This window comes from Vulpes vulpes, chromosome 9 (assembly GCF_048418805.1).
Source record: "Vulpes vulpes isolate BD-2025 chromosome 9, VulVul3, whole genome shotgun sequence".
NCBI classification, from domain to species: Eukaryota; Metazoa; Chordata; class Mammalia; order Carnivora; family Canidae; genus Vulpes; species Vulpes vulpes.
Genome location: NC_132788.1, coordinates 45,175,083 through 45,202,878, shown reverse-complemented (window position 1 = coordinate 45,202,878; position 27,796 = coordinate 45,175,083). Strand labels below are relative to the sequence as shown.

General features: G+C 34.4%; 1 protein-coding gene and 1 pseudogene across 11 annotated transcripts in view; both read right to left on the bottom strand.

Moving 5' to 3' along the window:
* Positions 1-27,796, bottom strand: part of PDS5B (PDS5 cohesin associated factor B) — a 185,095-nt gene that overhangs the window by 11,871 nt on the left and 145,428 nt on the right. For 6 of the 11 annotated variants that reach the window (XM_025996773.2, XM_025996769.2, XM_072719956.1 and 3 more), the window contains exons 22-31: positions 22,463-22,531; positions 20,975-21,111; positions 19,057-19,180; positions 13,377-13,581; positions 10,789-10,903; positions 8,421-8,553; positions 5,464-5,583; positions 4,238-4,300; positions 3,512-3,657; positions 1,235-1,340 (exon numbers count right to left, since the gene is read on the bottom strand). In XM_025996773.2, the coding sequence (XP_025852558.1) occupies positions 1,235-1,340; positions 3,512-3,657; positions 4,238-4,300; positions 5,464-5,583; positions 8,421-8,553; positions 10,789-10,903; positions 13,377-13,581; positions 19,057-19,180; positions 20,975-21,111; positions 22,463-22,531 (1,218 nt within the window). The remainder of the gene's footprint in view (positions 1-1,234; positions 1,341-3,511; positions 3,658-4,237; positions 4,301-5,463; positions 5,584-8,420; positions 8,554-10,788; positions 10,904-13,376; positions 13,582-19,056; positions 19,181-20,974; positions 21,112-22,462; positions 22,532-27,796) is intronic. The other 5 variants (XM_025996770.2, XM_025996771.2, XM_072719954.1 and 2 more) reach the window with 1 other exon arrangement.
* On the bottom strand, positions 25,133-26,651 carry LOC112918666 (vimentin-like; annotated as a pseudogene).

The window sequence follows — 27,796 nt, the reverse complement described above, 5'->3', positions numbered from 1 at the left end:
AAAAAATGAGAAAAATTACAAGCTCTCCACCTAAGGCATTTTCAAGCATGTGGTAACCAACTCTCATAAATGCTAATGAAGGAATTTCTGCATTAAGTGAGAAGTAGGACTAGAAGACATAAATACCTTTTCCAATTCAAGGTTCTCTTCTATAAATCCAGATAACAGGATTCCTTTCTGGCTAAGCGATCAATTTTTAACTCTGCTTGGGCAAAATTTTTAAACAGCCAATAAAAATCAGAATTTACAGTATAGTTAGGATTTAGTAAGAATTTTAGAATTATAATATTTTAAGTGGAAAGAAAAACAATCTGGCAAAACAAATTACTGGAGAAACTTGAAAACAACTGAAAATAATTTCAACTTTTTGGGATAGGTAATGTTGGGACAGTGGAAAACAAGAAGGGCAATAAAATTTCAGCAAAACCAAAGTTTTTTATTAATAACATTCCACTTCTACTGAGTAGATTCAAATGCATTAACTTTTACTTTATAGTAATTATTAATCAAAAATACTGATCTTTATAATAAAATGGCAGCAACACCAATTAACTTAGGCTAATTCATTTATTCTGATAAACCTTACCAGCCAAGTAGCCAAATTTTACAGATAAGAAACTTGATTCAGAGAATCTTAGTGATTATTCAAGAAGTGTTTAAAACTAAACTAGAAGTCAAAATGCATTCAATTATTAAGGCTATCAGGTTGTTTTGTCTTTAAATGACACTTATAAACTGTTTCTATCATAGAAGTTATCATTGTTATTGAAATTTAAAAACTAAAGAAGGTAAAACTGTAACATTTCCTACTATTTGCATTTTCTTACTAGAAGTTTGTTTAGTTAATGAAAGGCTCAAGAAGTCATCTAAAATGGAGGAACCTTTAAGGACCCTCATTCTATTTCCCCTCTCTAATGCTAAGTCTAAACTTACTGTGTTTTAAAAACAACAACAACAACAACAACAACAACAGACCCCAAGCAGTTCTGAGTATGGGACTGGCATGTTTGATTTAAAAGATCTACAGAGATCACTTATTAGAATGATAAGAAATACAAGAAATTCAGTATGCTTAAATTTCTTGGTAGAGGAGAATTATAAACTCAAATTTGTGATTAAAACCATTAAAAGAAATCAAATGTCGAATTTGGGTGTAATATTAACTGGTTTCAGTGTAAAAATTATTTTTGTCATTATTATTATAATTATTATAAAATCAAACCAAATATCTCACCCTTACAAGATCAGAGTCGTCTCTCTTGTCACTTTTTTTTCCTGGCAAAGGTGAAGACATTGTATAATCTTCATTTTCACTGTGATCCATTTCAGAGCTATCAAGCCTTTTAATATAGACATTTGTAATTATTATTACAATGAAATAACCTTAAAAGTTTTTTCTGTTCCCTAGTGTAGCTTTACAATTTTATGAGGAAAAGTTTCATTCTTTCAAAAAAAAGGATCCATTTTATTCTATCATATTTAGCACCTAACCAACAAGCAATGAATCATATTTAATTTAACATAATAGGGAAACTTTAAAAATCACAAACCTAGTTTCTTTCTAAGTCTTTTTTAAAAAATTATATTTTGGAGTGGACACATAAAGTAAATTATAGCTTCTCTTGTTATCAAGTTGGATTGGCCTATATTACTTTAATTTGCACTTTCCCCTATCTCTCCCATATACCCATTCTACTTTTTCTTCTCTGTACTCTTAACACCTTCACATATAGTAAAGTTATTATGTTTATTCTCTACTAACTTCCCCTGCTAGATATGTAAGCATGGATCTTTTGTCAATTGTACTTAGCAATTTATATGAAGCACTTACACCAGTGCCAGCCATAAAGTAAGCATTCAATAAATACTTAATAAATGAATTAATAGCACATGCTCTCATTTATTGGTAAAGGATGTCTTCTGTCCTAGATCACATCCTTAATCTGGCTTTAAAAACCATTCAAACATTGTTAAGTCCTAAATCTCAATCTCTGGCTCAGAAGCTACCCTGCGCTCTAGGCTCACATACTCCATTGCCCACCTCACTTGAAGTTCTAATAGGCATCTTAACTTTAACACAGCCAAAACAGTCATTTGGACACTTCTACATCTCAGTAAATGGCATCACCACCTATAGAAATATTCCAGCAGAAAACCTAGGATGCATCCTTAACTATTTCCTTTCCATAACCATTCACATCTAATCCATCAAGCAAGCCTATCTGGATCTACCATCAAAGTAAATCCTAAATTTTGACTATCAACCATCTTCCTCTCTCTTTATCCCTTCCCTGAATTACTATTATCTGACTCCTAATTGTTCTTGTTTTTATTTTTTTAACCTCAATTCTAGTTCCTCTATTCTGTACCAACAATCAGGGCAATCTAATAAAAGTACAAATTAGATCACTATGCTCCGCAGCAATATCTTAGCAAAGGGGGAAAAGTCAAAGCCAATTTTGAGGCATTAAGCCTAAATGACTGGGTGAATTAGATCATTTTTTATTATAACCAGGAATTTGACAAGAAAAACCAGTTATTTAGGAGGAAATGAGTTGCTGGAAATATTCTGGTCATGTTGAATATGAGGTCATCCACTAGAAAATATCCAAATGATATAGGTGAAGGGCCACTTAAGCATTAACCACTAATATGTATTAATACAGGAGTCTAAAACAAGACCTATAAATTTTTGTTCAATTTCTACTATATTATCACTTGACAATTTATTCATTACAAGAAAATTGATAAGACATTTTAGAATATTTCCTTTCTTTATTGATTGGTTATGAACAATACAAAAGATAGTACAGTTAAGCCCTGTACAGGGTTTTGCTAACAAACAGTGTACTAAGTCCTATGCTAAAATTAGTGAAAGTGTGAATTATTTTCCCTTTCTTTCTTAAGAAAAATCTGTAGAGCATGATTTGAAAGTATAATTTTAAAACAATTTTTTAAAGTTCATGCATGTACACAGGAAAAAAATTTCAAACCAGAGTATAAAATGAGCTCCCTCCTATTCTAGAGTACCATAAGATGTTGTATATTCTTCCCCAAACTTTCTATGCATATAGAAAGCCAATGTGAATACAAATCCTTTCTAAAAACTTGAAAATACTGTAATATTATTCTATTAATTGTCTTTTTTATTCAATAATTGGTTGTGAAAACAATTCATATTGGCTCATACCTCATCACTTTAACAATTATGTATTCCATTGTATGGATATATCATAATACAACAGTTTTACAAGTGCTAAACATTTAGCTTATGTCTACTAACACAGGTTATACCAACAAGCTAAAATATAAAAGGCTAAGATGGAGAGCCTATCTAAAATAAGAGAGCAAATAAATAGGAACTTGTAAATGGCTACAAATTTAAATGGGAATGTTCAGGTATGCACTGATTTCCATTCACTGACATTAAATGTTTTGGGTTACACATTTTAGATCTCACTGCCTTGTTGGAATCCTTAAGTGCGAAGTATGACATTTTTTAGGTACTTACCTCCCTTTTATTCTTCCAGGAGAGCTTGGATTTGAGCTGCTGCTTGCATTGCTTACAGTTTCCATTCGTGATGATTTTGTCTGAGATTGCTTGCCTGCCGATGAAAGTGGCTTATTAACAGCTCCTAGAACATTGGTCGTTTTAGGCTGAAATGAAAAATGCATATCTTTCTATTAAAGCCAAAAGAAATTTACGTGTAAAAAACCATTAATATCTGTCAAAGTGTTTATGTACAAATCACACACACAAATATGCCCATCCTTAAATAAAGTAAGGATCTTGAATAGACTATTACCTGAAAGAGTGAAAAACCAAATAGATGGCATAACAAGTTTCTTAGCTATCTGAAGGAAGAAGCTTACATAAAAAGTGAGAATAAAATGTGTAGTCAATAATAAAAACAGATAACCAGACTCTTGCTTTGGAAAGACATAATTAGATTAAGAAGATGTTTTTAACTTTAAGATTTTTACCTTGATATAACAGGATAAGATACTTAAGGATCAAGCTCTGTAGGGCTTGGCTTTATTATAAGCTACAATTTATGTATCTCAGCTTGCATCTATATAGTAAGCATAATTATTTCTAACTAGTAAGTGGAAGACATCTAATTGTGTTTTCTATCTTAAGATACATCGATTTTTAAAGAAATACAGAAATAATTATGTCAATAACCATACTAAAATAAACTATCACATAAAAATTAGAATGACATTCAAAACATACTTTTCCAGGTGTGAAAAACGATTTCATTTCTGGAGGCAGATAATTTTTGGTGTTACTGAAATTCTACAAGCAAGGGAAAAAGTTGCAGTCAGTGAATACTGAAACACTATACATGAGGTGGTTTGAAGCCAACAAAGCATACATCAGCTTTTGTTTTATAGTAAATAAAATATATATTTAAATATATATTTAAATAATCAGTTCAAACACAAAATTTTGGCCATTGATTTCAAATATTGTAACAAAGGGCACCTGGGCGGCTCAGTTGGTTACGCATATGACTCTCGATTTCAGCTCAGGTCATTGAGCCCTGCATTGGGCTCTGCACTGGGAATGGAGCCTGCTTAAGATTCTCTTTCCGTCTCCCTCTGTCCCTCCCCACCCCCCAAAATAAATACTATAATAAGCTTAAACTAATTTTATACCAACTCCAGTATTAAAAACATATTCACACTCTAAAGTGTTAGAGCTCTAAAAGCACATCTGTAACAATACCTCCAGAGAAGAGACCAATCACATATTCCTATCATCTTAATCACAACAAGGTGAATGCTTAAAAGCAAACAGTCCCTTTTAGCTGAGTGAGCCTACATACAAGGGTGTTATAAATCTCTCCACATTGGTAAGACTTTAATTGGTATTTTGCTTAAAAACAAACACAAAAGCAAAAACAGTAGTGTAGTTTCCATACTCTCAGCCAACAGACTTAGGTGCATTATGAACCTCTAAGGGTGATTCCAGAAAACACCTATTATATCTCATGGAATACTTGAGTTTTGTAAAAGTGGTTTGAGAACATTCTTATAATGTTCCTTGGGTCTTGAACCTGTTCCAGTGCTTGTTCTCTGCTTGTTTCTTAATACCAGTTATGAATCTCAATCAAAGGTTTATAACTTCAGACTGTGTCTATCAGCATTCTCTTTCCCATTTTGGATCAATGGCCAATAATGACAGATCTATATGCTTTGACCACATTTTTGCCTCAACTCACACACTAGCATAAAACTCTGATCACAAACTCTCGACCACCTTAACTAATCTCTGACCCTTATTTGTGTCCTCTGGTTTGGCCCATGCACTCTTGAACCACATTAGTACGATGCATGCTGAGTTTTCCATAACATTAGTCATACATTAGCTTTTGATATTGATCCTTCCTAATCTTTCCACAACCTAGTGCTGAGAATACATTTTATTTCAATCTATACAAAATCTAAAATAACTACCTTGTCAGGCTGGGTGAAAAAACGAGCTGGTAGTACTGGGTCTTTAGGAGATTCCAAACTGTATGTGGTGCTCTTTGACATGATGATATTCATGGCAACATCACACACAGTGTACAGTTTCTGCAATAGTATTAAAAAAAAATTAGGTACTTAAGTTGGCATCCTCGACTCTGTGAATTAGAAGTAATTCTAGAACATGCATTTTGTACAGGCATACCTCAGAGATACTGCAGATTCAGCTCTAAATTACCACAATAAAACAATGTTGTAACCAAGTGAGTCAAATGAACTTTTTGGTTTCCCAGTGCACACAAAAGTTATGTTTACACCATGCTATAATCTACTGAGTGTGCAACTGCATTATGTCTAAAAACCAACATACAATGTAATTATAGTATAAGTAATTTAAAAATATTTTATTGCAGGGGTGCCTGGGTGGTGAGCATCCAACTCTTTATCTCAAGTCTTAATCTCAGGGTCATGAATTCAAGTAGTGCACTGGGCTACATGCTGGGCATGGAGCCTACTTTAATTCATTCATTCATTCATTCATTCATTCAAGAAAATTTCATTGCTGAAAATGCTAACCATCATCTGAGCTTTCAGTGACTTGCGATCTTTTTTGCTGGTCCAGAGTCTTGCCTCAGTGTTGATGGCTCATCAACAAATATGATATTTGTTGATGGCTTATCAACTAATAAGACAATAATGAAGTTTGCTGCACTGAATGACTCTTCCTTACATGAACAATTTCTCTGTAGCATGTGATGCCACTTGATAGCATTTTACCCACAGAAGAATTTTCAAAATTGGAGTCAATCCTTTCAAAATTTGCTGCTGTTTTATCAACTAAGTTTGTGTAATATACTAAACCCCTTGTTGTCATTTTAACAATCTTCATAGCATCTTTACAAGGAGTAGTTCCCATCTCAGGAAACCACTTTCTTTGCTCATCTATCATAAGCAACTCCTAATTCATTAAAGTTTTATCATGAAATTGCAGCAATTTGGTCACATCTTTAGTCTCTACTTTTAAGAACAGTTCTCTTCCTATTTCTACCACATCTGTAGTTACTGCAGCCATGGAAGTCTTGAACCCCTCAAAGTCACTCACAAGAAGGGTTGGAATCAACTTCTTTCAAATTCCAGTCCATGTTGACAATTTGACTCCTTCCCACAAATCACAACTGATCTTAATGGATGTAGAATGAAGAATCCTTTCCAGGTTTTTAATGACTTAACCCAGATTTATCAGAAGAACCATGATCTATGGCAGCTATACCCTTATAAAATGTATTTCTTAAAAAATTAAGACTTGAAAATCAAAATTATTCCTTGACCCATGGATTACAGAATGGATGTTGTGTTAAGAGGCCTGAAAACAGCATTAATCTCATTGTATATCTCTGTCAGAGCTTTTGGATGAACAGGTGCATTATCAATGAGGAGGAACATTTTGAAAGGAATCTTTCTGAGCAGATCTCAACTACAGGCTTTAAAAATTCAGTAAACCATGCTTTAAACAGATGTGCTGTTATCCAGGCTTTGTTTTTCTATTAATAGAGCACACAATGTAAATTAAGCATAATTAATAAGGGCCCTCGGATTTTCAGAATGGTATAAGAGCACTGGCTTCAGCTTCAAGTCATCAACTGCATGAGCCCCTAACAAGAGAGTCAGTCCGTCCTTTGAAAATCTGAAGCAATGCACAGACTTCTCCTCTCTAGCTATTGAACTCAATGGCATCTTCTTCCAATAGAAGGCTGCTTTATCTACATTGAAAAACTGCTGTTTAGAGTAACCATCTTCATTAATTACCTCAGCTAGATCTTCTGGGTAACTTGCTGAAGTTTCTTTATCTGCACTTGCTGCTTCGTCTTGTACTTTATATTATGGAACTGGCTTTCCTTAAACCTCGTGAACCAACCTTCTGCCAGCTTCTGCTTTCTTCTACGCTTCTTCACTTCTCTCAGCCCTCACAGAATTACAGAGGGCCTTGCCCTGGAGTAGGCTTTGGCTTAAGGGAATGATATCATTGGTTTGATCTCCTATCCAGGCCACTCAAACTTAATTTGTATCAGAAATAAGGCTATTTCGCTTTCTTATCATTTGTGCTTTCCATTGGAGCAGCACTTTTAATTTCTTTAAAAACTTTTCCTTCACATGTACAACTTGGCTTACAATTTGGCACAAGAGATCTAGCTTTCAGCCTCTCTCAGCTTCCACATGCCTTCCTTACCAACCTTCTTCATTACTAGCTTTTGATTAAAAGTGAAAGATATACGACTCTTCCTTTCACTTGAATACTTAAGAGGTCACTACAGAGTTATTAATTGGCCTAATTTCAATATTGTCTCAGGGAATAGGGAAGCCCGCGAAGAGGTAGAGAGGTGGGAAAACAGCTGGTGGGTAGAGCAGTCAGAGGACACACATCTGTCAATTAAGTTTATTGTCTTGTATGGGTGCAGTTCGTGGCACCCCAAAACAATTACATCAAAGATCACAGTAACATCAAAGATCACTGATCACAGATCACCATAACATACAACAATGAAAAAGTTTAAAATATTGCAGGAATTACCAAAATGTGATACAGAGACACGAAATTAGCAAATGCTTTTGGAAAATGGTGCCATTAGACTTGCTCAGTGCAGGGTTGCCATAAATCAACAAGAAAAACGCAATCATCTGCATAGAACATTACGACAAGGTATGACTGTATGTAGTTTTCAGTACAATAGGGTAAGTTAAACTAATGTTTTCATTATTTCCTAGTAACAGCATTACTACTAATTCCTTATTAGTAATTCTACATCAGTAATTCTAATTACTAATAGTAATTATTAAGTACTAATACAAAAGACTGATAATGTCTATATATACTACAGAAGTAGCATATCCACACTTGAATACTTAAATCAACATGGAATCATAATTATTTAAAAAGAATTACATACTTCATTCATTTTTGCATCATCTGGTCCTTGGGCATCTTTTGTTTGTTTAATATTTTCTACCATCTTCCTGATAAATGCATGACTGTTATTTTCATTTTTAGCCATTAATATTTCAAGAACGAACCAAAGACATCTAAAAAGAGGAAGGGGAAAAAAAGAAATGAAGTGGAAAAAACTGGGTGTTTAATATAGATACAATAATCTAAATATAATAAACTCCACAAATGGAAATAATTAAAAAGGAAAAACCAACTATAAATCAAGAGAAAAAAAGTATGTCGTGCATACATATCACAACTTATCAGCAACGTAGGTGTGAATTTATAAGATCCCTTCACAAAATCTCACTAATGTTTCCAAAAAGGCAGGTTAAACACTTAAATGGTGAAGAGAATGAAATGATCCTAACTCCTAGCAATGACAGGGAGAGAAGATTGCCTAAAGTAGTAACTGGGCCATGGATAAGTGAAGCTTCAACTACTTAATTTAAGACTGAATGCAGTTCTGATTGAAGGTTTTCAAGTGACTATCTCACTCAATAGTTAAGAATCTTCATGAATAAATTAAAGAGGAAAAGGTTATGGCTAACAACTATACATACTGTCTTTGTATGGGGAAAAATTAAAAGGATGTTTCATTCATTAGTTAAGTTACATAAAACTCTATTCAACAGAAAACCAAAAGTACTTTGTCTCTTTACTATATGGACAGAACAGGACAGAGTTTGGCACAAGGGAGAGAAGAGTAATGTGGAGCAAGGTATCATTCTAGAAAGGGGAAAAATAACCTTAAGGATCTCAGGTATAGGATAAGTTCTCCTGAAGTGGCTCTCTAGCAGAATGGGGAGATTACTCATGGCTATACTGGGGCAATTTAAAAATAAGCCAAAAATGTTTAGTAAATTCTGAAGAAAAATAAATGTATTTCAAAAGCCAAAGTTCTCTGAGAAAGAGGGGTTGTTAGAAGTTTTCATTAGTTATAATCACTAATGCAGAACTCATTTTGTGAGAACTGCTTATTAAAAAAACAAAAACAGGGGTATCCCTAGGTGGCTCAGCGGTTTAATGCCTGCTTTTGGCCCAGGGCCTGATCCTGGAGACCTGGGATCGAGTCTCACATCAGGCTCCCTACATGGAGCCTGCTTCTCCCTCTGCCTGTGTCTCTGCCTCTCTCTCTCTCTCTCAAGAATAAATCAATAAAATCTTTAAAAAAGTAAAAAATAAAAAAATTTAAAAAACAACAAAACCAGAAACTGTGCTAAGAGGGCAACAGCTTTTCCCTTGCCATGAGAAAGTTATCAGTAATTTGATTTTATTCTCTTGAGGCACCTCAAATATTTAACTATAAAATATTTCAATGAACTAAGAAACCATTATTTTCCTTTAATAGGAAGCTTAAGGTATAATAAATTAATTTATTCAAAACCACAAAGGTCATCCTTTATTATATAGTACAAAGGGGGCTAAGGGTCTCAAACTTAAAGAAATATTCTAGTGTTACAAAGACTTTTCTAAATACCATTATATTTCCCTGTTCCACACCCAGGCATAGATGGTTTTTTGGCCTCTCAACAATAATCTTTGAAAGAATTACAAGTGTCATAAACTTGCACTAGAAAATCGCCAGTAAAGTAGGAAGTGGGATAGTTCCTGATGACCAGCTTGGTCCATCATTAGATTAGACCATTCTCTCTTCCTCCAGAGGAAGACAGTTACTGCAAGGAAAAATCGCTATGTGAATAAAATTAATTCACCCACATGAAAATCTAGAATTGCAGAAGAAAGTAGGAAAAGACAGGAACTGGAACAGAAGCTTTTAATGGACTGCATCAACAGAAAAGAAATGCCAGAAAGGTAGAGAAATAGAACAGTAGTACAATAATTATGCTAAATTAAGTTTTGGAAATCACATAGGAAATGAAATATGAAGAGATGGTATGAAAAAAGAAAAATAAGAGAATACAGGAAAGAACCTTAAACTCCTAAGAATTTAGGAAATAATAGAAATAGAACAGTAGTACAATAATTTTGCTAAATTAAGTTTTGGATATCACATAGGAAATGAAATATGAAGAGATGGTATGAAAAAAGAAAAATAAGAGAATACAGGAAAGAACCTTAAACTCCTAAGAATTTAGGAAATAATAGAAATAGAACAGTAGTACAATAATTATGCTAAATTAAGTTTTGGATATCACATAGGAAATGAAATATGAAGAGATGGTATGAAAAAAGAAAAATAAGAGAATACAGGAAAGAACCTTAAACTTTAGGAAATCTAATAAACTAATTATAATAAAGATTCCATTATCAGCAGCAAAGAGAAAAAACTTTCAGAAAACATTAAAATGGGATGAAAAAAGTCTTACTCTTTAACATCTTTAAGTTGTTCAATATCCTGTACTTTAACATAATCTGGGTCATGTGCCAATAGGTGAATTGTATATGGAACAACATATTCTGGTAGAAGAGACAATAATTTTTCTGAAAAAGATAAAACAAAATAAAACATCCAGGTTAGAAAACCAAATCTTACTCTGTCTCTGATGTCATATTTCCGCACCCCAATAGTTTACCACAACATGGCTAGACGGAAACTATACTGCAATATCCAGTATTGAGGAACATCGTAAACAAGTTTATTCGTTATTCATCCACCATGTCCAATATTGAAATGTCTACTAAATGCACCATATGCTAAGGCTATAATGACAAACATTTTCATTCTCAAATGCATGTGGTAAAAAGTGACTTGAATGTATTAAACAAGACTCAGAAAGATCTATTTTTCTTGTTATTATGAGCACCCCTGTATTTAACAGTTTCTTGTTAAGCTGCTAAGAAAAAAAAGATACATCTTTTTATCAATATGGTGCCAAAATAGGATGACTGATACTCTTTGATACCTGTAACAGAACAGATCTAAAGTAATGGACTTCAGAATTTCTAGGACAGATGAAGTAATAAAACTAACACCTTTTAGTTTAAATTCAAATATTTTTTTTTTTTTTAAATTCAAATATTTTTATATTTTGACTGTGATCAGCATATTCCCTTAGAGGTCAGAATGATAAACCTACTTAGTTTTAATAAAGATTAGTCAAAAAGACCAGGATTCATATACTGAACAATTTCATTTGTATTCCTACTTCTAAAATAAAAGGTTAAATCAGATGCTCAACTTGACATATAATACTATGTGTCAATAAGGCACAAAGTTTTATTTATGTCTTTACTGCTGAGCTCAAAAAAAATTGTGTAATATCATTTACTTAAAAGCAGGTATAGAAGAAAAAAAGTAACAAGTTTCAAAATTCAGTGATTTCAAATTAAAGTGTATCAAATATTTATTGAATGCTATTTTCCAGGCTTACTATTTTTATGGGGACATACTATTTTAAATACAAAGATGAGTAAGACTAAAGACCTCACAGTAAAGTGTTAAGTAGAGACAGAAGCTATAGTTCTATATGAAAGGTGCCCTATAGTAAGTATAGCTAACTACCCAGTACTTCTCTGAACCGTGCATTATGCCAGGTGCTTTACATATGTTTAACACTTTAATCCTCCAAATAACCACAAGAAATGAGCACAATTACACCAACTTTACAAATAAGGAAACGAAAGCTCAGATTGCTAAAACAACCTGCAAAAACACAAGCAGTAAAAAGCAGAAGTGGGATATGACTCCAGAGGATTTATTCTGCAAGGTGAGAAAGGGAGAGAAAGAAAGGACTGATACAGTAACACCAAAACTATATTTTAGAGGATTCAAAAGGTGCAAACCATGCTCCTTGGTTTTATGTTTGTCTAGAAGGGACAGGCAATTTCCAAATTGTGCTGACAACTAAGGAAAAAGATGGATACACAAATTTCAAATAATCCACAGCCCAAGGTGCACAAAATTTATACATAGGGTGAAAGCTTGAAATTCAGGCTAAGAATAAATTATAAAGGGCCATGTTAATGAGCTTCAACTAGATTCATTGAACAATGAAGAACCGACATGGATTTCAAGCAAGGAAGTGCCATGATCCAATCTGTTGTTTTAGAATGGTATTTTTGATAGTGATGTGTGGTATAGTTGGAGGTAAGTCTGAGGCAGAGAAATACAAAAGAGAGGTGTTTGGAATATATACAATTATCCAAGTGAAATACAGTAGAGTAGGAGAGTTAAGGAGGATGTTCAAGACATCTAGAAGAAGAACTAAGAGGACTTGGTGATTAGTAAGAGGAAAAATGAAGGTACAAAAAGGGCCTGACTTCTGGTTTGGATAACTAGATGGATTTTAATGATATTAAATAAATCGGGGCAGCCTGAGTGGCTCAGCAGTTTAGTGCCGCCTTCGACCCAGGGCATGATTCTGGGGACCCGGAATCGAGTCCCACATCAGGCTCCCTGCATGGAGCCTGCTTCTCCCTTTGCCTGTGTCTCTGCCTCTCTCTCTGTGTCTCTCATGAATAAATAAATAAAATCTTTAAAAAAATAAAGTAAAATAAATCAAAGAAGTCAGAGAGACACAAAAACTAATAACATAGATAGGATATAGTGAGCAGATTAAAAACAGGCACACAAGCATTTGATATTAATGTCAGCTCTAGGTGAGAACAATGAAAGACAAAAGACCTATACTTTTTTTAAACCTAAAAAGACAGTACACTTAGACAATCTATAAACATACATCGGTGTTTAACTATTTTATTTAAAGTACTTCCAGTGTCATTGCTTATTTTCCTTGACCATTTAGTCAGTTATATAGAGATATGGGTTGATATTTAAATACCTATGTATTCATATTTTAAAAATGACCTTTTTAAAGGAAAAGTTACTGAAAAATAGTAACAACCTTGATTTGATTGACTGCCAATTAGACTATAAAAATAACAGTAACATTTTATATTCTATAAAGCTGAAAATAGCTAGAAAGTATACTTTTCATTTTCATAAGATGCTTACCACTAACAGCTGCATGCTGCTTCAGATACTCTCGTCTCACATTTATATTTTTTACCAGACACTGCCTAGCATGAGCTCTTCTCTCTTTTACAGGATCTTTTGCACAAAGTGCACAGATTGCCATATACTCAAGTGGAAGCCGTAATCGGGAAAGGCCTTTGTGAAGTTTCTGAGCAAACACTTGTCTTACTTGATAGCATTCATCCTGTAAAGACATAATTATTCCACAGATTATTCACATGGTAGCAAAAGTAATAACCCCAAATACAAAATTTGAAGGGTAAAGGAGAGTAAATGTATTCACAACCATTGCTTTTGTTCACAAGACTGAGATATTGTGACATGTTAATTTCAAGCCTGGAGTGTTCACCCTAGACCCTAATTAATAACTACCAGTTACATGTGTTAGAATATACTGAATATAAACAGATAAAACTAACACATATAAATCCATCCTTATTTAAGATATTAAAAATAGTTTAAATAGTATTAGTATCTCCTATTTAGCTTCCTCACTAAGATAAAACTCTGCTCAATTTATATATTTTAGTTTTAACACTGAAAAATCTATTCAGATTAAAATGCATAACTCTGAAGGGAAGAGTTACTAATCAATTTCAGAATTACCAAATTACTTTTAGTTCTATAAATGAATCAACTGCTCATTCCTGCTGTGCCTGGTTTCCTCATACTCCCTCTTCCTAAACCACCCACCTCCACTCTCCTAACCAACTCCTTCTCATCTCTAACAACAGCTCCTATATCTTCCAGAAATCACTGTGTAGCCTTTATCAGGAGGCATCCAGCTTTATGCCCTCTTAGCACTCCGTATATCTCCAGCACATTTATTACACAGTATTAAAATGATTGGTTTATATGTCTTACCCATCACTGCTCATTCCTTAAAGACAAGAACTATATCTTTATTCACCTTGGTGCCTCTAAACCTAGCACAATATCTGGTATACAGATCTTCTGTGGAATAAACTATAGAGCAAAGCTCAATGGGATCAGGGGCGCCTGGGTTGCTCAGTTGGTTAAGTGTCTGCCTTCAGCTCAGGTCATGATCTCAGGGTTCTGAGATCCAGCCCCGAGTTGGGCTCCCAGCTCAATGAGGAGCCTGCTTCTCCCTCTCCATCAGGCTGGTGCTTTCTCTCTCTCAAAAAAATAAATAAAATCTTTCTAAAAATTCATATAAAAATTATAAACTTCAGTTTATTATACCAAATACCCACTTTTAAAAAGTTTTCTAGCTTTCATAGAAATATTATCTATTATCTATCCTCATACTCAACAAAATAAAATTAATGTTAACTCATTCCTTTCTCAGCATTAAAATTCCCTTGCAGGAGAGGAATCTTCACTATCTGAGAGTATTAATTACTTATTGAATAAGTCAACATATCACAAATATATTCACAAATAAACCATTCATTAAAAAACTAATCTCCACTCAAACATCCTTCCCCCCTTACTCAGATACATTCCCAACCAAGACCATGTTTTTGTAACTTTAGCAAGATTCAGGATCTAACAATGCAAATCAATTACTGAATCATGGCTAAAGTAGTAGGATTCCAAAGAGTCATTAAAGTGAAGTTAGAGAAGAACTGTTAAATCATGTGCAGGGCAACTGATACAATTTAATAAAAGATGAGAAAATTGACAAAAATGATGACAACCAGGTACATCAAATAGAATCATCTGCATAAAGAGTTAAAAGATGTGTTCCTAGGAACTGAAGAAGTCTTCAAATGTTTGGTTTTTTTTGTAAAGATGATTATCCTTTTAACTATGTTATAAAAGTTAAATGTGAAGTGCAGAATGGAGTAATGTAATTTTTATCACAGAAAAATATACTCTCAAAAAAGCAAACAGTATTTTCATGGTTACGGTTGTAACTAATATTTTGTTCAATATAAAGAAAAGGAAGATGGTGTCTAATACTACAAAACATTTCCTCCAAGATAAAGTTCCAATTAAAAGCTTTTTTTTACTACTAAATGTGAATTTAATTTTAGTCTGCATCTTATGTAAATTCACTTTTAGTGGTCTTTTCTTGTACAAATTATCTAAAGAACTACTGACAGTATCTTGCAAATAATTCAATTACTTTGTGTATCTCACTGTATTATCAACACTTATTTATATTTTCTATTCTCTAAAAGGTTATGTTCTTGAGGGCAGTAGCTATGACTTAGTCATCTCTGTATTTACAGATCCTAGAACAACGTCAAGCACACAGCAGTACAAATTTTCCATGAATTGCATTCAAATTCTAAAATATGTAGGTGATTATTAAATAGTACTAAGATTTATATTATTGAATTTCTATTTCTCCAGATTTATTTTCTATTCAAATATACAACAAAGGCCTTTGAGATACAATACTACCTCTAAAGAGTTCAACTCAAATCAGAAAAATAAGTCACAGTTCATAAATAAATAAAGCACAAGGCATGTATGTATCAAAGGATTGCAGATAAAATCTATGGGGAATAAAAATGAAACCAGCTGTAAGAATCTGAGCAAGTCTTGTAGAGAAGGTTGTGTTTATACCTTGATTTGCAAAAAGGGTCAGATCTGGGCATGCAGAAATGGGAGGTGAGAAGAAAGTCAGAGGCAGCAAACTATAGGCACATAAAAAAAAGTTATTCAGCTTCATTGGCATGAGGGTAAAGGTAGTGGGTTAAACAAGATTTTTAAGCATATATTTGGATCCACAAATTAGAAGGGCTTGAATGGCCAAGTTGTAAAATGTATGCAATTTTTTCTCTTTTACGAATATAAGGCCCTAAAGTATTTTTGACTGGGGGAATAATATGACTGCCAACTGTGATAGGGAAATTTAACCCACAGTGGAGGAAAAAAATCTCACAATAGTCCAGGTCAGAGATAATGATGATTAATTACAGTGTTAAGAACAGCTAAGAAGATATGAATGAAAAGACATAATAAATATAGGACAGATTATCTGCACTTTTGCAACAAGGTGCAAGGCCAAGCAAATAGTCAAATATAAATCATACTTTTCAATCTAAGAATGCCATTTGGATTTATTTAACACTTACTGAGGTGCTACATGTTAATAAAGAATAGATTTGGGAAAAATTATGAATTTAGTCTTCATACTGAAATTTCTGTTTAACCTTAGAAGTGGGACCAGACTCTGCCTTGAAAAAGTTAATGTTGCTAGTGTGAGAGTTACCTACATAGAACATGAAATGGCCAAAAAAGCATGTGTTAGTGGAAAATTAGGTCATGGGCATATCCACATAGAAAACATACATTTAAAGGAAAAGAGAACAACCAAAAATGTAGTCAGAGAAGTATGACAAAAATCAGGAGATAGGAACCAAGGAGAATTTCAAAAATAAAGGTTCAATGAGTGTGTCAAATAATGCAGAAAGGACATGTATAATGAAGACTAAGATCATTGGATTTGAGGCCTTTAACAAAGCATTTTTGGAAAAATCAGGAAAGCAAAGCCAAAATATGAGTAGTGAGGAGTGAGAGACAAGAGGGTAAGAGAGACAAAGATGTGGATACCTCTTTGAGGTTTAGAGGTTTAAAAAAAAGAGCCATGTGGTTTTACAAGAACAACAGGATTAGGGAAAGGTTTTGTTCATAAGAGGGCAACTGCGTGTATGTAAGTTGTGAGAATATGCTAGTAACTAACTTTTAACATGAACACATGTTCCACAGTTCACATAATTCCAAAGCAATTTTAAAACTTGGGCAATTTGAGCTTCCACATTGGGAATTTGGTGATTGAGATAGTGACATACAACACATACTGTGCTAGAAAATCTCTAGAAGTTCTTAAGTGTGGATACTTTTCCATACAAAGGACATTTCACAATTTGTACATACTCCTTATACACAATAAGTTTCAAACACAGCCCATTTCTTTCACATATTTCCTGACTTATGTAAAAATTTCCACTTCAATACTGGTAGCACCAATACCCTTAGAAATAGCAGACCAAGAAAATGATAACAGACTGCAAGTATTACCAATTTAAAAAAGTAATTACAAAGGTTGTTTTCTTATATACTATATACTTATATACTATATACTATATACTTTTTAAACAACTTTCACTTTCTTGCAAAATACGATTACCTCTAAAATTAAGTGAGGAAAACTAAATATGGAAAATATAGACTCCTCAAATTCTCATTTTCAAATGGATTAGTGTAATAGCTGAATTACACGACTAAGACTAAAAAAAAATCATAAACAAGATAGGGAATAGCTATTTTAAACACAAAAACTGACAAAATGATTACAATTAAAAAAATATGATTGTTTATCTAGGGGTTACACATAAGCACTAATTTTTAAATAAGCGGAAAGGTGGAGAAAAAAAATCACAATAATCTCTGAAATGAATGCCAAATTCTTATACATAAGATTAATGGGAAAATTAAGTGTAAAATGACCAAATAATGAATTAAAAAAATCATACAAAGTGATATAATTATAATACTGTTACTCTAATATGAATTCTGTAAGACTGGAGTACAAATCCATTAGTATCACTGCTAATAATTTGAAACTTTAACTGGCCTAAATAATAAGAAATGCTTCTAATCTGAAATTAATCTATATCATATCTTTGTAATAAATTTCTGTATATTTTATCTTCCATTTAAGAACTAAATACATTCAATCCTCATTATTTACACATCCCAAATTTGTGAATTCACCTACTCACTAAAATTTATTTGTAACCCCAAAATCAATGCCTTCAAGCCTTTCATGGTTACTGTTGAGTAAATGAGCAGAGCAACAATCTGAATTGTTTGACACGTCTGAGCTGAAGATGAACAAAGCAATGCTTTGCCTGTTGTGTCAGCTCTCATATTAGAAACAAGTGTCCTTTTGACAGTCTATTTAATGCCATTTTTGTGTTTTTGTGCATTTGTTGGTGATCTTGTTTAAAATAGCTCTCAAGCATACTTAGCATTCTTTAGCATCTTTAGCATCTTTAGCATCTTTAGCATACTTAGCATCTTTAGCATTCTTAAAAGCAAGAAGGTTATGATGTGCTTTAGGGAGAAAATCTGTTAGTGAAGCTTCATTCAGGCATGAATTACAGCTCTGTTGGTCATGAGTTCAATGTTAATGACAACTATATATTAAATAATGTGTCTCTACATTATGTACTGATAGACTGACAAAAATGTTGTGACCAGAGGCTTGGAGAAACCACCCCTGTATTTTCCTTTCAAGCAATGGTTCAGTATTCACTAATTTAGTGATAGGGGTGATGGTAGAAACATAACTACTACAAATAACAAAAATCAAATGTATTGGGACGCCCGGGTGGCTCAGGGGTTGAGTGTCTGCCTTGGGCCCAGGGCGTGATCCTGGAGACCCGGGATAGAGTCCCATGTCGGGCTCCCTGCATGGAGCCTGCTTCTCCGCCTCTCTGTGTGTCTCTCATGAATAAATAAATAAAATTAAAAAAAAAATTAAAACAAAAAAAATCAAATGTATGTGTTAGCAACCTAAAATTCAGAATTTTAGAACTCTGAAACATTTCTCATGCATATACTTTCCAAAAGGAGACAATACAAGATTTTTTTTTATCTCTACATCATGGTAGACTTTTTTTCTTCCTAAAAGTCAAAGATCATATAAAGTCATATTCTGTATGGCCATCTTCCTTACATTGATAGCTAATGCGCAGAGCTGATACTGTTCTAATGTGATGATTTCATGATAACAAGGTTCTTGGGCCAGCTTCACAATAGCACTCCCAGCAGCAAGTCTCAGACGTGACATATCTGGTTTACTAAAAAATAAGCAAGAAAGAATATAAATTAGATTTCTAAATGTCTACACAAAAACATCCTTATTTGCTTTACCTAATTTTGTAAAAATTCCTGTGGCCCAAAAAAGGATGGAAGACAATTTAGTGATACTGAACATCCTATTAAAATTTACTTAACTTTGGAAGATGCTGTTTAATACTACAAAATTCTTCTTTTGAGTGTAGTCTATACTAAAATCATTTAATTCTTGCATCCTACACAAAACAGCTTTTAGCCAAGCTTAGAACAAACCTATTTGTATGTCTAGTTACTGGGTCTAAAGTCCTCCATTACGGATTTGTTTTGGATATGTGTTTGCTTACAGATTAAGTACAAAAATATCCTAACTTGTTAATCAGTCAACTAATGTGCTAAATACAAAAGTAGAATGAAAGCAGGTGTAGTGGAAAACATCATATTTTTTAGTTAGAATTCAACTTTTCAAACCAAGAGGCTCCTTTTAAATTTAAGAAAATTTCTGCTTAATGAGACCACACTTCAAAGACTAGTATATTCTTAATAAATACATCAAAACAATGCTTCCTAAGACAGTGATCTATTAGATGAATTACAGGAATTTGGGACTGATGTTAAGGAGGGAAAGTTAGTAACTTCCTAACTGTCCTAACTAGGACCCCTTATGTACTTCCACAGTAAAAGATGATTATTCAATTTATTCATAAAACAAATATGTGTCTACTGTTATATATAGCACTGAGAGTGGCATAAAAGATACATTTTTGGTCTTCTAAAATCAATGATCCAATTGGTTTAAGACCCTCCCCACAATGATCTTTCTAAGGATCATATAGACACTGACTGAATGCATGACAACATTTATAAGGTTCTGAAGTTACATGTCCCAGAGTTGTTCTTCAGTTCATCAATACCAATACTCCAAGTGCCTACTATGAGGTCACTCAACCACCACTAAAGGGATGCTTGTGTTTCTTATTGGAGTTTATTTAGTAGAAATAAAGATAATTAAATATTTTACAACTAAGTTTTTGAAGACCAAATTTCTATATAAAGATTTTAAAAGCAAACAAATTCACATATATTTCCAGAATTCAAATACACATTTGATTTCATTAAAGAATAACAAGAAAAACAGGTGAGATGAGATCTAAATAGGTGCATAAATAATGACTAATTATCATAGTAGTTAGACAAGGTAAGTATAATCTTTATTTTACAAATGAAGAAACTGAGACACAAGGTGGTTAAAGTACTTTGCTAAATGTTACCTTGCTGGTAAGTGGTGTCAGGATTTGAATCCAGGCCCTAGTCCATTTTTTTTTTCAATCACCACACTAAATTACATCTTCCAGACAAAATAAAGTGCATGTGTTTATGTCATTTAAATCAAGTACACAGTTTACATATATTTATACTTCTGGAAACAGATTTAGTAAATTCTCTTCTACCCAGTGTGTTCTTTTATACATTATCAAGAATGGAAAATATCAGTTACTGATTAATTAGTATACTAACCATTCTCACATTAGATATTCAAAAATATCTATTGTGAGATATTTACAAGCATCTATTGTTTAAAATATTTACAAAATAGTAATACCCTGTCCCTGACATAGGACTGTCATTTTTTTAATGACTGTCATTTTGAAGTAACCAGTGTACAAAAGCATATAATAAAAGTATACGCACACATACATAGGAATACTAATTATTTTCTTAGAAAGAAACTGCACCATTAAACAATTACACTAGATACTGAAATACTATGCAAGAATTTTGAAATAATAATTACGTACCTAATTTTTCCCTGTTCTGTCAAGTCTCCATCACTATGCAATATAGTAGTTAGTAATCTTAAGGTAGATGTTCCTGATTTACTGTGATTATTTTTCATTCCAAGGAGCCATCGAACCATCATTTTAATAGCCTGGATCTATTTAAAAGACAAATGGACAAATACAATATTGCTACGTTTTAAAGAAATTCTGTATCAACCTTAAAAAACTGAAATGGTTATAATGGATGCTTTTTAAGTTAAAAAAAAAAAAAGAATCATTCTTTTTTGCATATATGAAGACAACTAAATGTCTTAAAGATGTTTTACCCCCTTATCCAGGCAACTGACAAATGAATGATTTAACTAAAAATTAGGTTTTTGTTTTTTTTTTTAATGTTTCCCCACCATAAATTCTATTCTTCAGAATCCAGAGTAAAATCATGGTAACTTCCCTAGTCAGAAAGCTTAAGTTCCCAACTGCAAATTATATTCTTTCTTTTGTGCTATGTTTTATAGTTATGAAGTGCTTATGCACTTTAAAACGGGTTATTGCCTCTAGTGTTTCCAACAACCCTTTCTGAAGGCATGCATATTACCTCTCTTTCACATATCTTAGCTTTTTTATGGTTCTATGGCTCAGGACTAAGTGGGTCAAGAACAGTGGCATGTGACAGACACTCTTCAGATCCTTTTCCTGGGCCATTTGTTAAGCATGAGCTTAACTACAGGCAGCCTGCCTTCTAGTCTAGTGTTACCAGACTACATAAAACTGCTACTTGACACTAGTGCTAAGAAAACAGATTTATATTGCAAAAGCACCAAGCATCATTCCATGAACTACACTATAGGTCTGCAGAAACAGTATTAGAATCTGAAGCTGGAATAACATAACAAAGTTCCTAATATAAAATATAACCCAGTACACACATACATACACAATATAAATGGATTTATATGAAACTACAACTAGAAAAACAATATTTAATATATTTGTTCCTGGCCTTCACACCATGTACAGTGAATTGAGATGAAGCCTACATTAAGAGACTATAAATCATTTTAGTAAATCAATCCTCTCTACACTAGTGATGAGCAATCTTTTATGTATTACTCCTAACTCAAGGAATAATTGGTTGAACTTCCTTTTAAATCAAAATAAAAAGTTTTATCAAATATCATGGAAAAGATGAACAGTATTAAAACCTGTATGACTACCTTTACTGAACAGAAGAATGTACATGAGAAAACCAGCAATGTCTTTTGCCATAAAAAGGTTGATAACCAAGAAGCAGAAACATGGAGACAGTTTCAAACGTTTTTGCTTTCACATTAGATTATGTGCAGTGCCCACAAGGCCTGGTTTCTCATTATTGCCCTATACTCTCAGAGCACAGGAGATATCATACAACAAATATTAAAAATTAGATGATTTTAATAGCTGTATCTTTACAACAAGAATAGAAATTTTAACACAACTAAAATACATAGATTTGTGTATATCACTCACTTTGACCATTGTCTCAGGAGAAACTTCTTCATCTGGAACCCAAAGCTTAGTTGTCTTTTTTCCTGGGAGCTAAACAAAGATGAAGGACTTTAAAATTTAAAACATAAATAAGAATTTTCATGTTTAATTAAATGTAGTGAATGAATATTTACCTTCTTCAGTGACAGTCATTACAGATGACTAAAATACCTATTTCTCAAAAAGGTTAGAAGAATTATCTTCACTAGCAATCACATAAAGCACTTACACAACCATCAGCAGTTGGTTCCTTCTGCGTATGAGGTAGGACTGCCTTAACCTCTTTTATATACTTCCTTACTTAGCCTTTGAAACTAATTACTCAAGGCAGCTGGTAAGGGGTAAGATTAAAAAAAAAAAATACAGCCAAAGAGCATAGTTCCTAAGGAAAAAAGTATATATAAAAAGTCTTGAGCAGAAGATCAATTAGAAAGGCTTGCTGTTGATCATAAGAAAGACCATGCATTAATAATCTTCCTACCTAAATCCCACTAAAATGGCACACATTAACAGCATAGCTGGAAAGCAAAAAGGGCCAAAAGAAGGCAAGAATCTTTAGAAAATTTTTAAAAACACAAAATATGCAGTAAAAATATCAGTAGAGTTAGAAGGTTTTCATCTCCATATAAGCACAGAAGGAAACATCCTCCAAAAAAGATAGTTTTTTTCAGCACAATCACAGAATAATTCTGAGATGATAAAGTACAGGTATTTCAAGATGTGCATTTACAGTGGCAGCCAGGAAATTAAAGTAAAGTGACAAAAGAACTGAACCCAATCTAGAACACTGGAGATCCCAGCATACAACCAGCTGACAGGAGTGATTTCCAGAGGCAGCCTAGGAAACAGAAATCAAATAGCAGCTCAGGCAACCCTCTGGCAACAAGAGAGGTAGCCCCAGCATCTGGAAGGCAAACTCATCAAACACATACAGCTTATGAAGCACTTTAATTGAGAAACGCCTTCAAGTAAAAAGTAGAAATAATGAAAAAGCAATTACATTATTAACAGTCTGATGAAATTTCTGAACTAAAAATTTAAGAAGATCCCAAAAGATTCCATGGGGAAAGCTTCCAAAAAAGAAGAATCAGATTCATTTCAGATTTCTCAGCTGCAAAACTAGATGCCAAAAAACAATGTTCTGAATTTTCTGCAGCCAAGTACCCTGAAAGATAGGATTTTAGTACTCAAGAATAAGAGAAAAAATATTTTTAGCAAGCTAGGACAGAAAGAAAGTTTCCAAATTATGAGCCATTTTGAAAGAATTATTCAAAAATACTCTACTAAAATATTTAATTCGTAAGAAAAAAATCAATCAACATATATTATCAAAAACAGAAAAAGTTATTATAAATAAAACTGACAGACTGTCAGATGGTTCAAAAATAATAAACTAAACCAAATGTAACAAAACCAATGACAGAGAAAATCTAAAAATAACAGGATGAAAAAATACCAGTCAAGATAAAAAACATGAAATGGAATAAGGATTTAGTTGGGGTACTGGCATAAACAGGATATTGAAGTATTTTTAGAATCTTATACCACAATAAGATATAAAATTCATGAACATGTGGACAACCAGCAGAGTAGTATCAAAAGAAAACAAAAGTGATTTAAAAAAAAAAGGTAAAATAGAAAACTTCACCATCACAAAAGACTTGAATATATCACTTCCCAAAAAAACCCTGATAGATGAAGCTGAGATGAAAAATAGTAAGTAGAAGAAGCACATATAGAAATATTAGGAAAGTAATATAGAGAGAAAATATTCGAGGATTAGAAAATAAAAACTAGCACCCTTTTAAAAATATTTTATTTATTTTGAGAATGAGAGAGAGAGAGAGAGACAGACAGAGAACGAGTACATTCATATGTCGGGGGGCAGGGGGAGACAGTCTCCAGCAGACTCCCAGCCTAGTGCAGAGCCTGACAGGGACTTGATCCCACAACAAACTGAGATTATGAACTAAGCTGAAACCAAAAGTCTGGAGCTCAACCAACTGCATTACCCAGGCGTCCCCAAAACTGGCATTCTTCAGAAATAAAAACAAGAAAATGTTTAGCAAGAAACATGGATGATATAAGATCAAAACTATAAAATAATTCTCCGAATCAACCACAAACATAAAATGTAATTTAAAAAAAATCAAAGTACCTAACAAAGTTAAACAAGAAAAAATTTTAAATTTTCTTTACAAAGAAAATCACAAAACTTTAATGAAAACATCTTGTAGAAGAGCAAAGCAATGGTAAAGAACAGAGGCTATAAACACTAGGAGTGGTTACAATGCAGAGGACTGAAAGAATGAAAGATTACTCAATAACTTTTGATATGAAATTTGTCCTAATAGTAGAAAGAAATGAAATCCTTAAGTCACATCATACAACCAAATAAATCAAATCAATTCCAGATGGATTAAATTTTTCTTTTTTCTTTTTTTTTTTTAGTTTTTCAAAGATTTGAAGCAGAAACAAGTTGGTCAGATACTTGTTGGAAAAAAGCAGTTTTAATGGTATTCAAAAATGCTTTTTAAAAAGTATTCTAGCACAAGTTTCTTCGTAAACTAGATTATGTTGTTAACTTTCTCCTAAATCTTTTAAGAGTGTTGGTTATTGAGAACTAGAGATTACTCCTAATTCCAAATCTATCTTGCGCTCCTGAAAACTGCAGAAAGGCACTTGAAAGCTGTTTCTTTAAGATACAGATTTCTTTTTTTTTATTCTTGCTGGCAATAATTGCTGCACCAAATTTGGACAAGCTTCACTCAAGGTCATCATGATGCTGAGACGTTTCGTTGATAACCTGTCCATCCCTAGTTTCAACCGTCTTAACCAGAAGCGTTCTTTTTGAGTGTCAACCAGAGGGAGTGAATGCAGGATGGTTTCCCTCAGGTACAGGGAAGAAAAGTTTGGAAGAGGCAGAGCAATCCTGCTTTCCTCGCCTTTCAGCAGCTTCCCGTAGGTGGCAATCTCAATGTCGAGAGCCATCTTAACATTCAGCAGGTCCTGGTACTCCCGAAGGTGACGAGCCATTTCTTCCTTCATGTTCTGAATCTCATCCTGCAGGCGGCCAATAGTGTCTTGGTAGTTAGCAGCTTTGACGGCAAAGTTCTCTTCCATTTCACGCATCTAGCGTTCCAGAGACTCATTAGTCCCTTTGAGTGCATCCACTTTGCAGCTGAGGGACTGCACCTGTCTCCAGTACTCATTTGACTCCTGCTTCACCTGGCGCAGGGCATCATTGTTCCGGTTAGCAGCCTCAGAGAGGTCGGCTAACTTGGACTTGTACCATTCCTTGGCCTCCTGAAGGTTCTTGGCAGCTAAGCTTTCATATTGCTGGTGTACATCACGCAGGGCAGCCATGAGGTCAGGCTTGGAAACATCCATATCGATTTGGACATGCTGGTCCTGAATCTGGGCCTGCAGCTCCTGGATTTCCTCATCATGTAGTTTCTTCAAAAAGGCAATCTCTTTTTGCTTCCGCTCAAGGTCAAGATGCGCCAAAGAAGCACTGTCAACCTCCTGTCGGAAAGACTGCTCGGCAGGGTGCTCTCGGCTTCCTCTCTCTGAAGCATCTCCTCTTGCAACTTCTCCAGAAGCCGCATGATGTCCTCGGCCAGGTTGTTGCGCTCCATCTCGACGCGGGCCTTGTCATTAGTGAGCTGGTCCACCTGCCAGCGCAGCTCCCGCATCTCCAACTCGTAGAGGTCCCCCAGGCGCGACTTGCCCTGGCCCTTGAGCTACTCGAGCTCGGCCAGCAGGATCTTGTTCTGCTGCTCCAGGAAGCGCACCTTGTCGATGTAGTTGGTGAAGAGGTCCTTCAGCTCCTGCAGCTCCACCTTCTCGTTGGTGCGCGTGTTCTTGAACTCGGTGTTGATGGCGTTGGCCAGCGAGAAGTCCACCAAGTCCTGCAGCAGACACATGCTGGGCACACTGCTCCGCAGGTGCACCGCGGAGGAGCGCGTGGTGAACACGCCGCCCAGGGACGAGGCTAGAGGCTGCGGCTGGTGCTGGGGCGCAGCGCGCTGCCCAGGCTGTAGGTGCGGGTGGACGTGGTCACGTAGCAACTCGTGGAGCTCGGCGGGCTCCCGGTGCCGGGGCCGCCGAACATCCTGCAGTAGGAGGACAAGGACACAGACCTGGTGGACATGGCTGCTGAGGGCGGCGGTGGGCTGTGCGGCTACGGCGGCACGGACCGGCTCAGGGAGGATCCGCGAGCGAGGGCGCGGGGGCGCTGCTGTGGCTCTGGCGCGGGGATCCCGGAGCAAGAGTGGCAGAGCGGATTAAATTTTTCAAGTGTGAAAAAATCTCAAGACTTTTAGAACATATGGGAGACTTTTTATGACACTAGAGTAGGGAAGGATTTCTTTTCTCTTTTTTTAAAAATTTATGTATTAATGAGAGATAGAGAGAGAGAGGCAGAGACACAGGCTGAGGGAGAAGCAGGCTCCATGCAGGGAGCCCAACGTGGGACTCGATCCCGGGTCCCTAGGATCAGGCCCTGAGCTGAAGGCAGGCGCCAAACCGCAAAGCCACAGGGGCTGCCCAGGGAAGGATTTCTTAAAGATGTAAAAAGCACTAACTACAAAAGAAAGGAATGATAAATTTAGCTACTTTAAAATTAATAACTTTTGTTGAAAAGACACTGTAAAGAAAGTAAAAAGGCACACCAAAAATAAAATTCTTTGCATTTTTATGAAGATACTGCAATATATACCTGAAAAAGTATTAATGTGTATAAAGATTGAGAAAAAGACAAAAAGCTCAGGAAAAAAAAGGCAAAAGATCTCAAAAGGAATTTCAGAAAGAGGCAACATGAATGGTTACTAGACATTAAAAACGTAATTAGTAACCAGAGAAATGCAAATTAAAGCTATGAGGCACTATTTTCTAACATTTAGATGGGCAAAAATGGAAAGATCTGACACTAATGGGTACTATATACTGCTAATAAAAAATAAGTCTTAACAATGCTTTTGACAAATAATTTGGGAATAAAATGAAAAGTGAAATGTGTGTACACACTGTGATTCATCAATTTCACTTGTATAAATATAACCTAGGGATATTTTTACTCATATGTATCATGAAGCCTTTCTAAGAACAGGAGCACTGTTCCAACGAGGAAAGAAATGGAAATATTCCAAATGTCCACTAACAGAATAAATGTAAGAAATTTCACACAGTGATATAATACAGAGTAATGAATCAAGTACAGCTAGATGTAAAACAAGGGAGTTATTTTAAGAAACAAATGCGTAATGATAAAAGTCAGCCAAGAATATAATATATACGGTGTAACTCATAAACCTC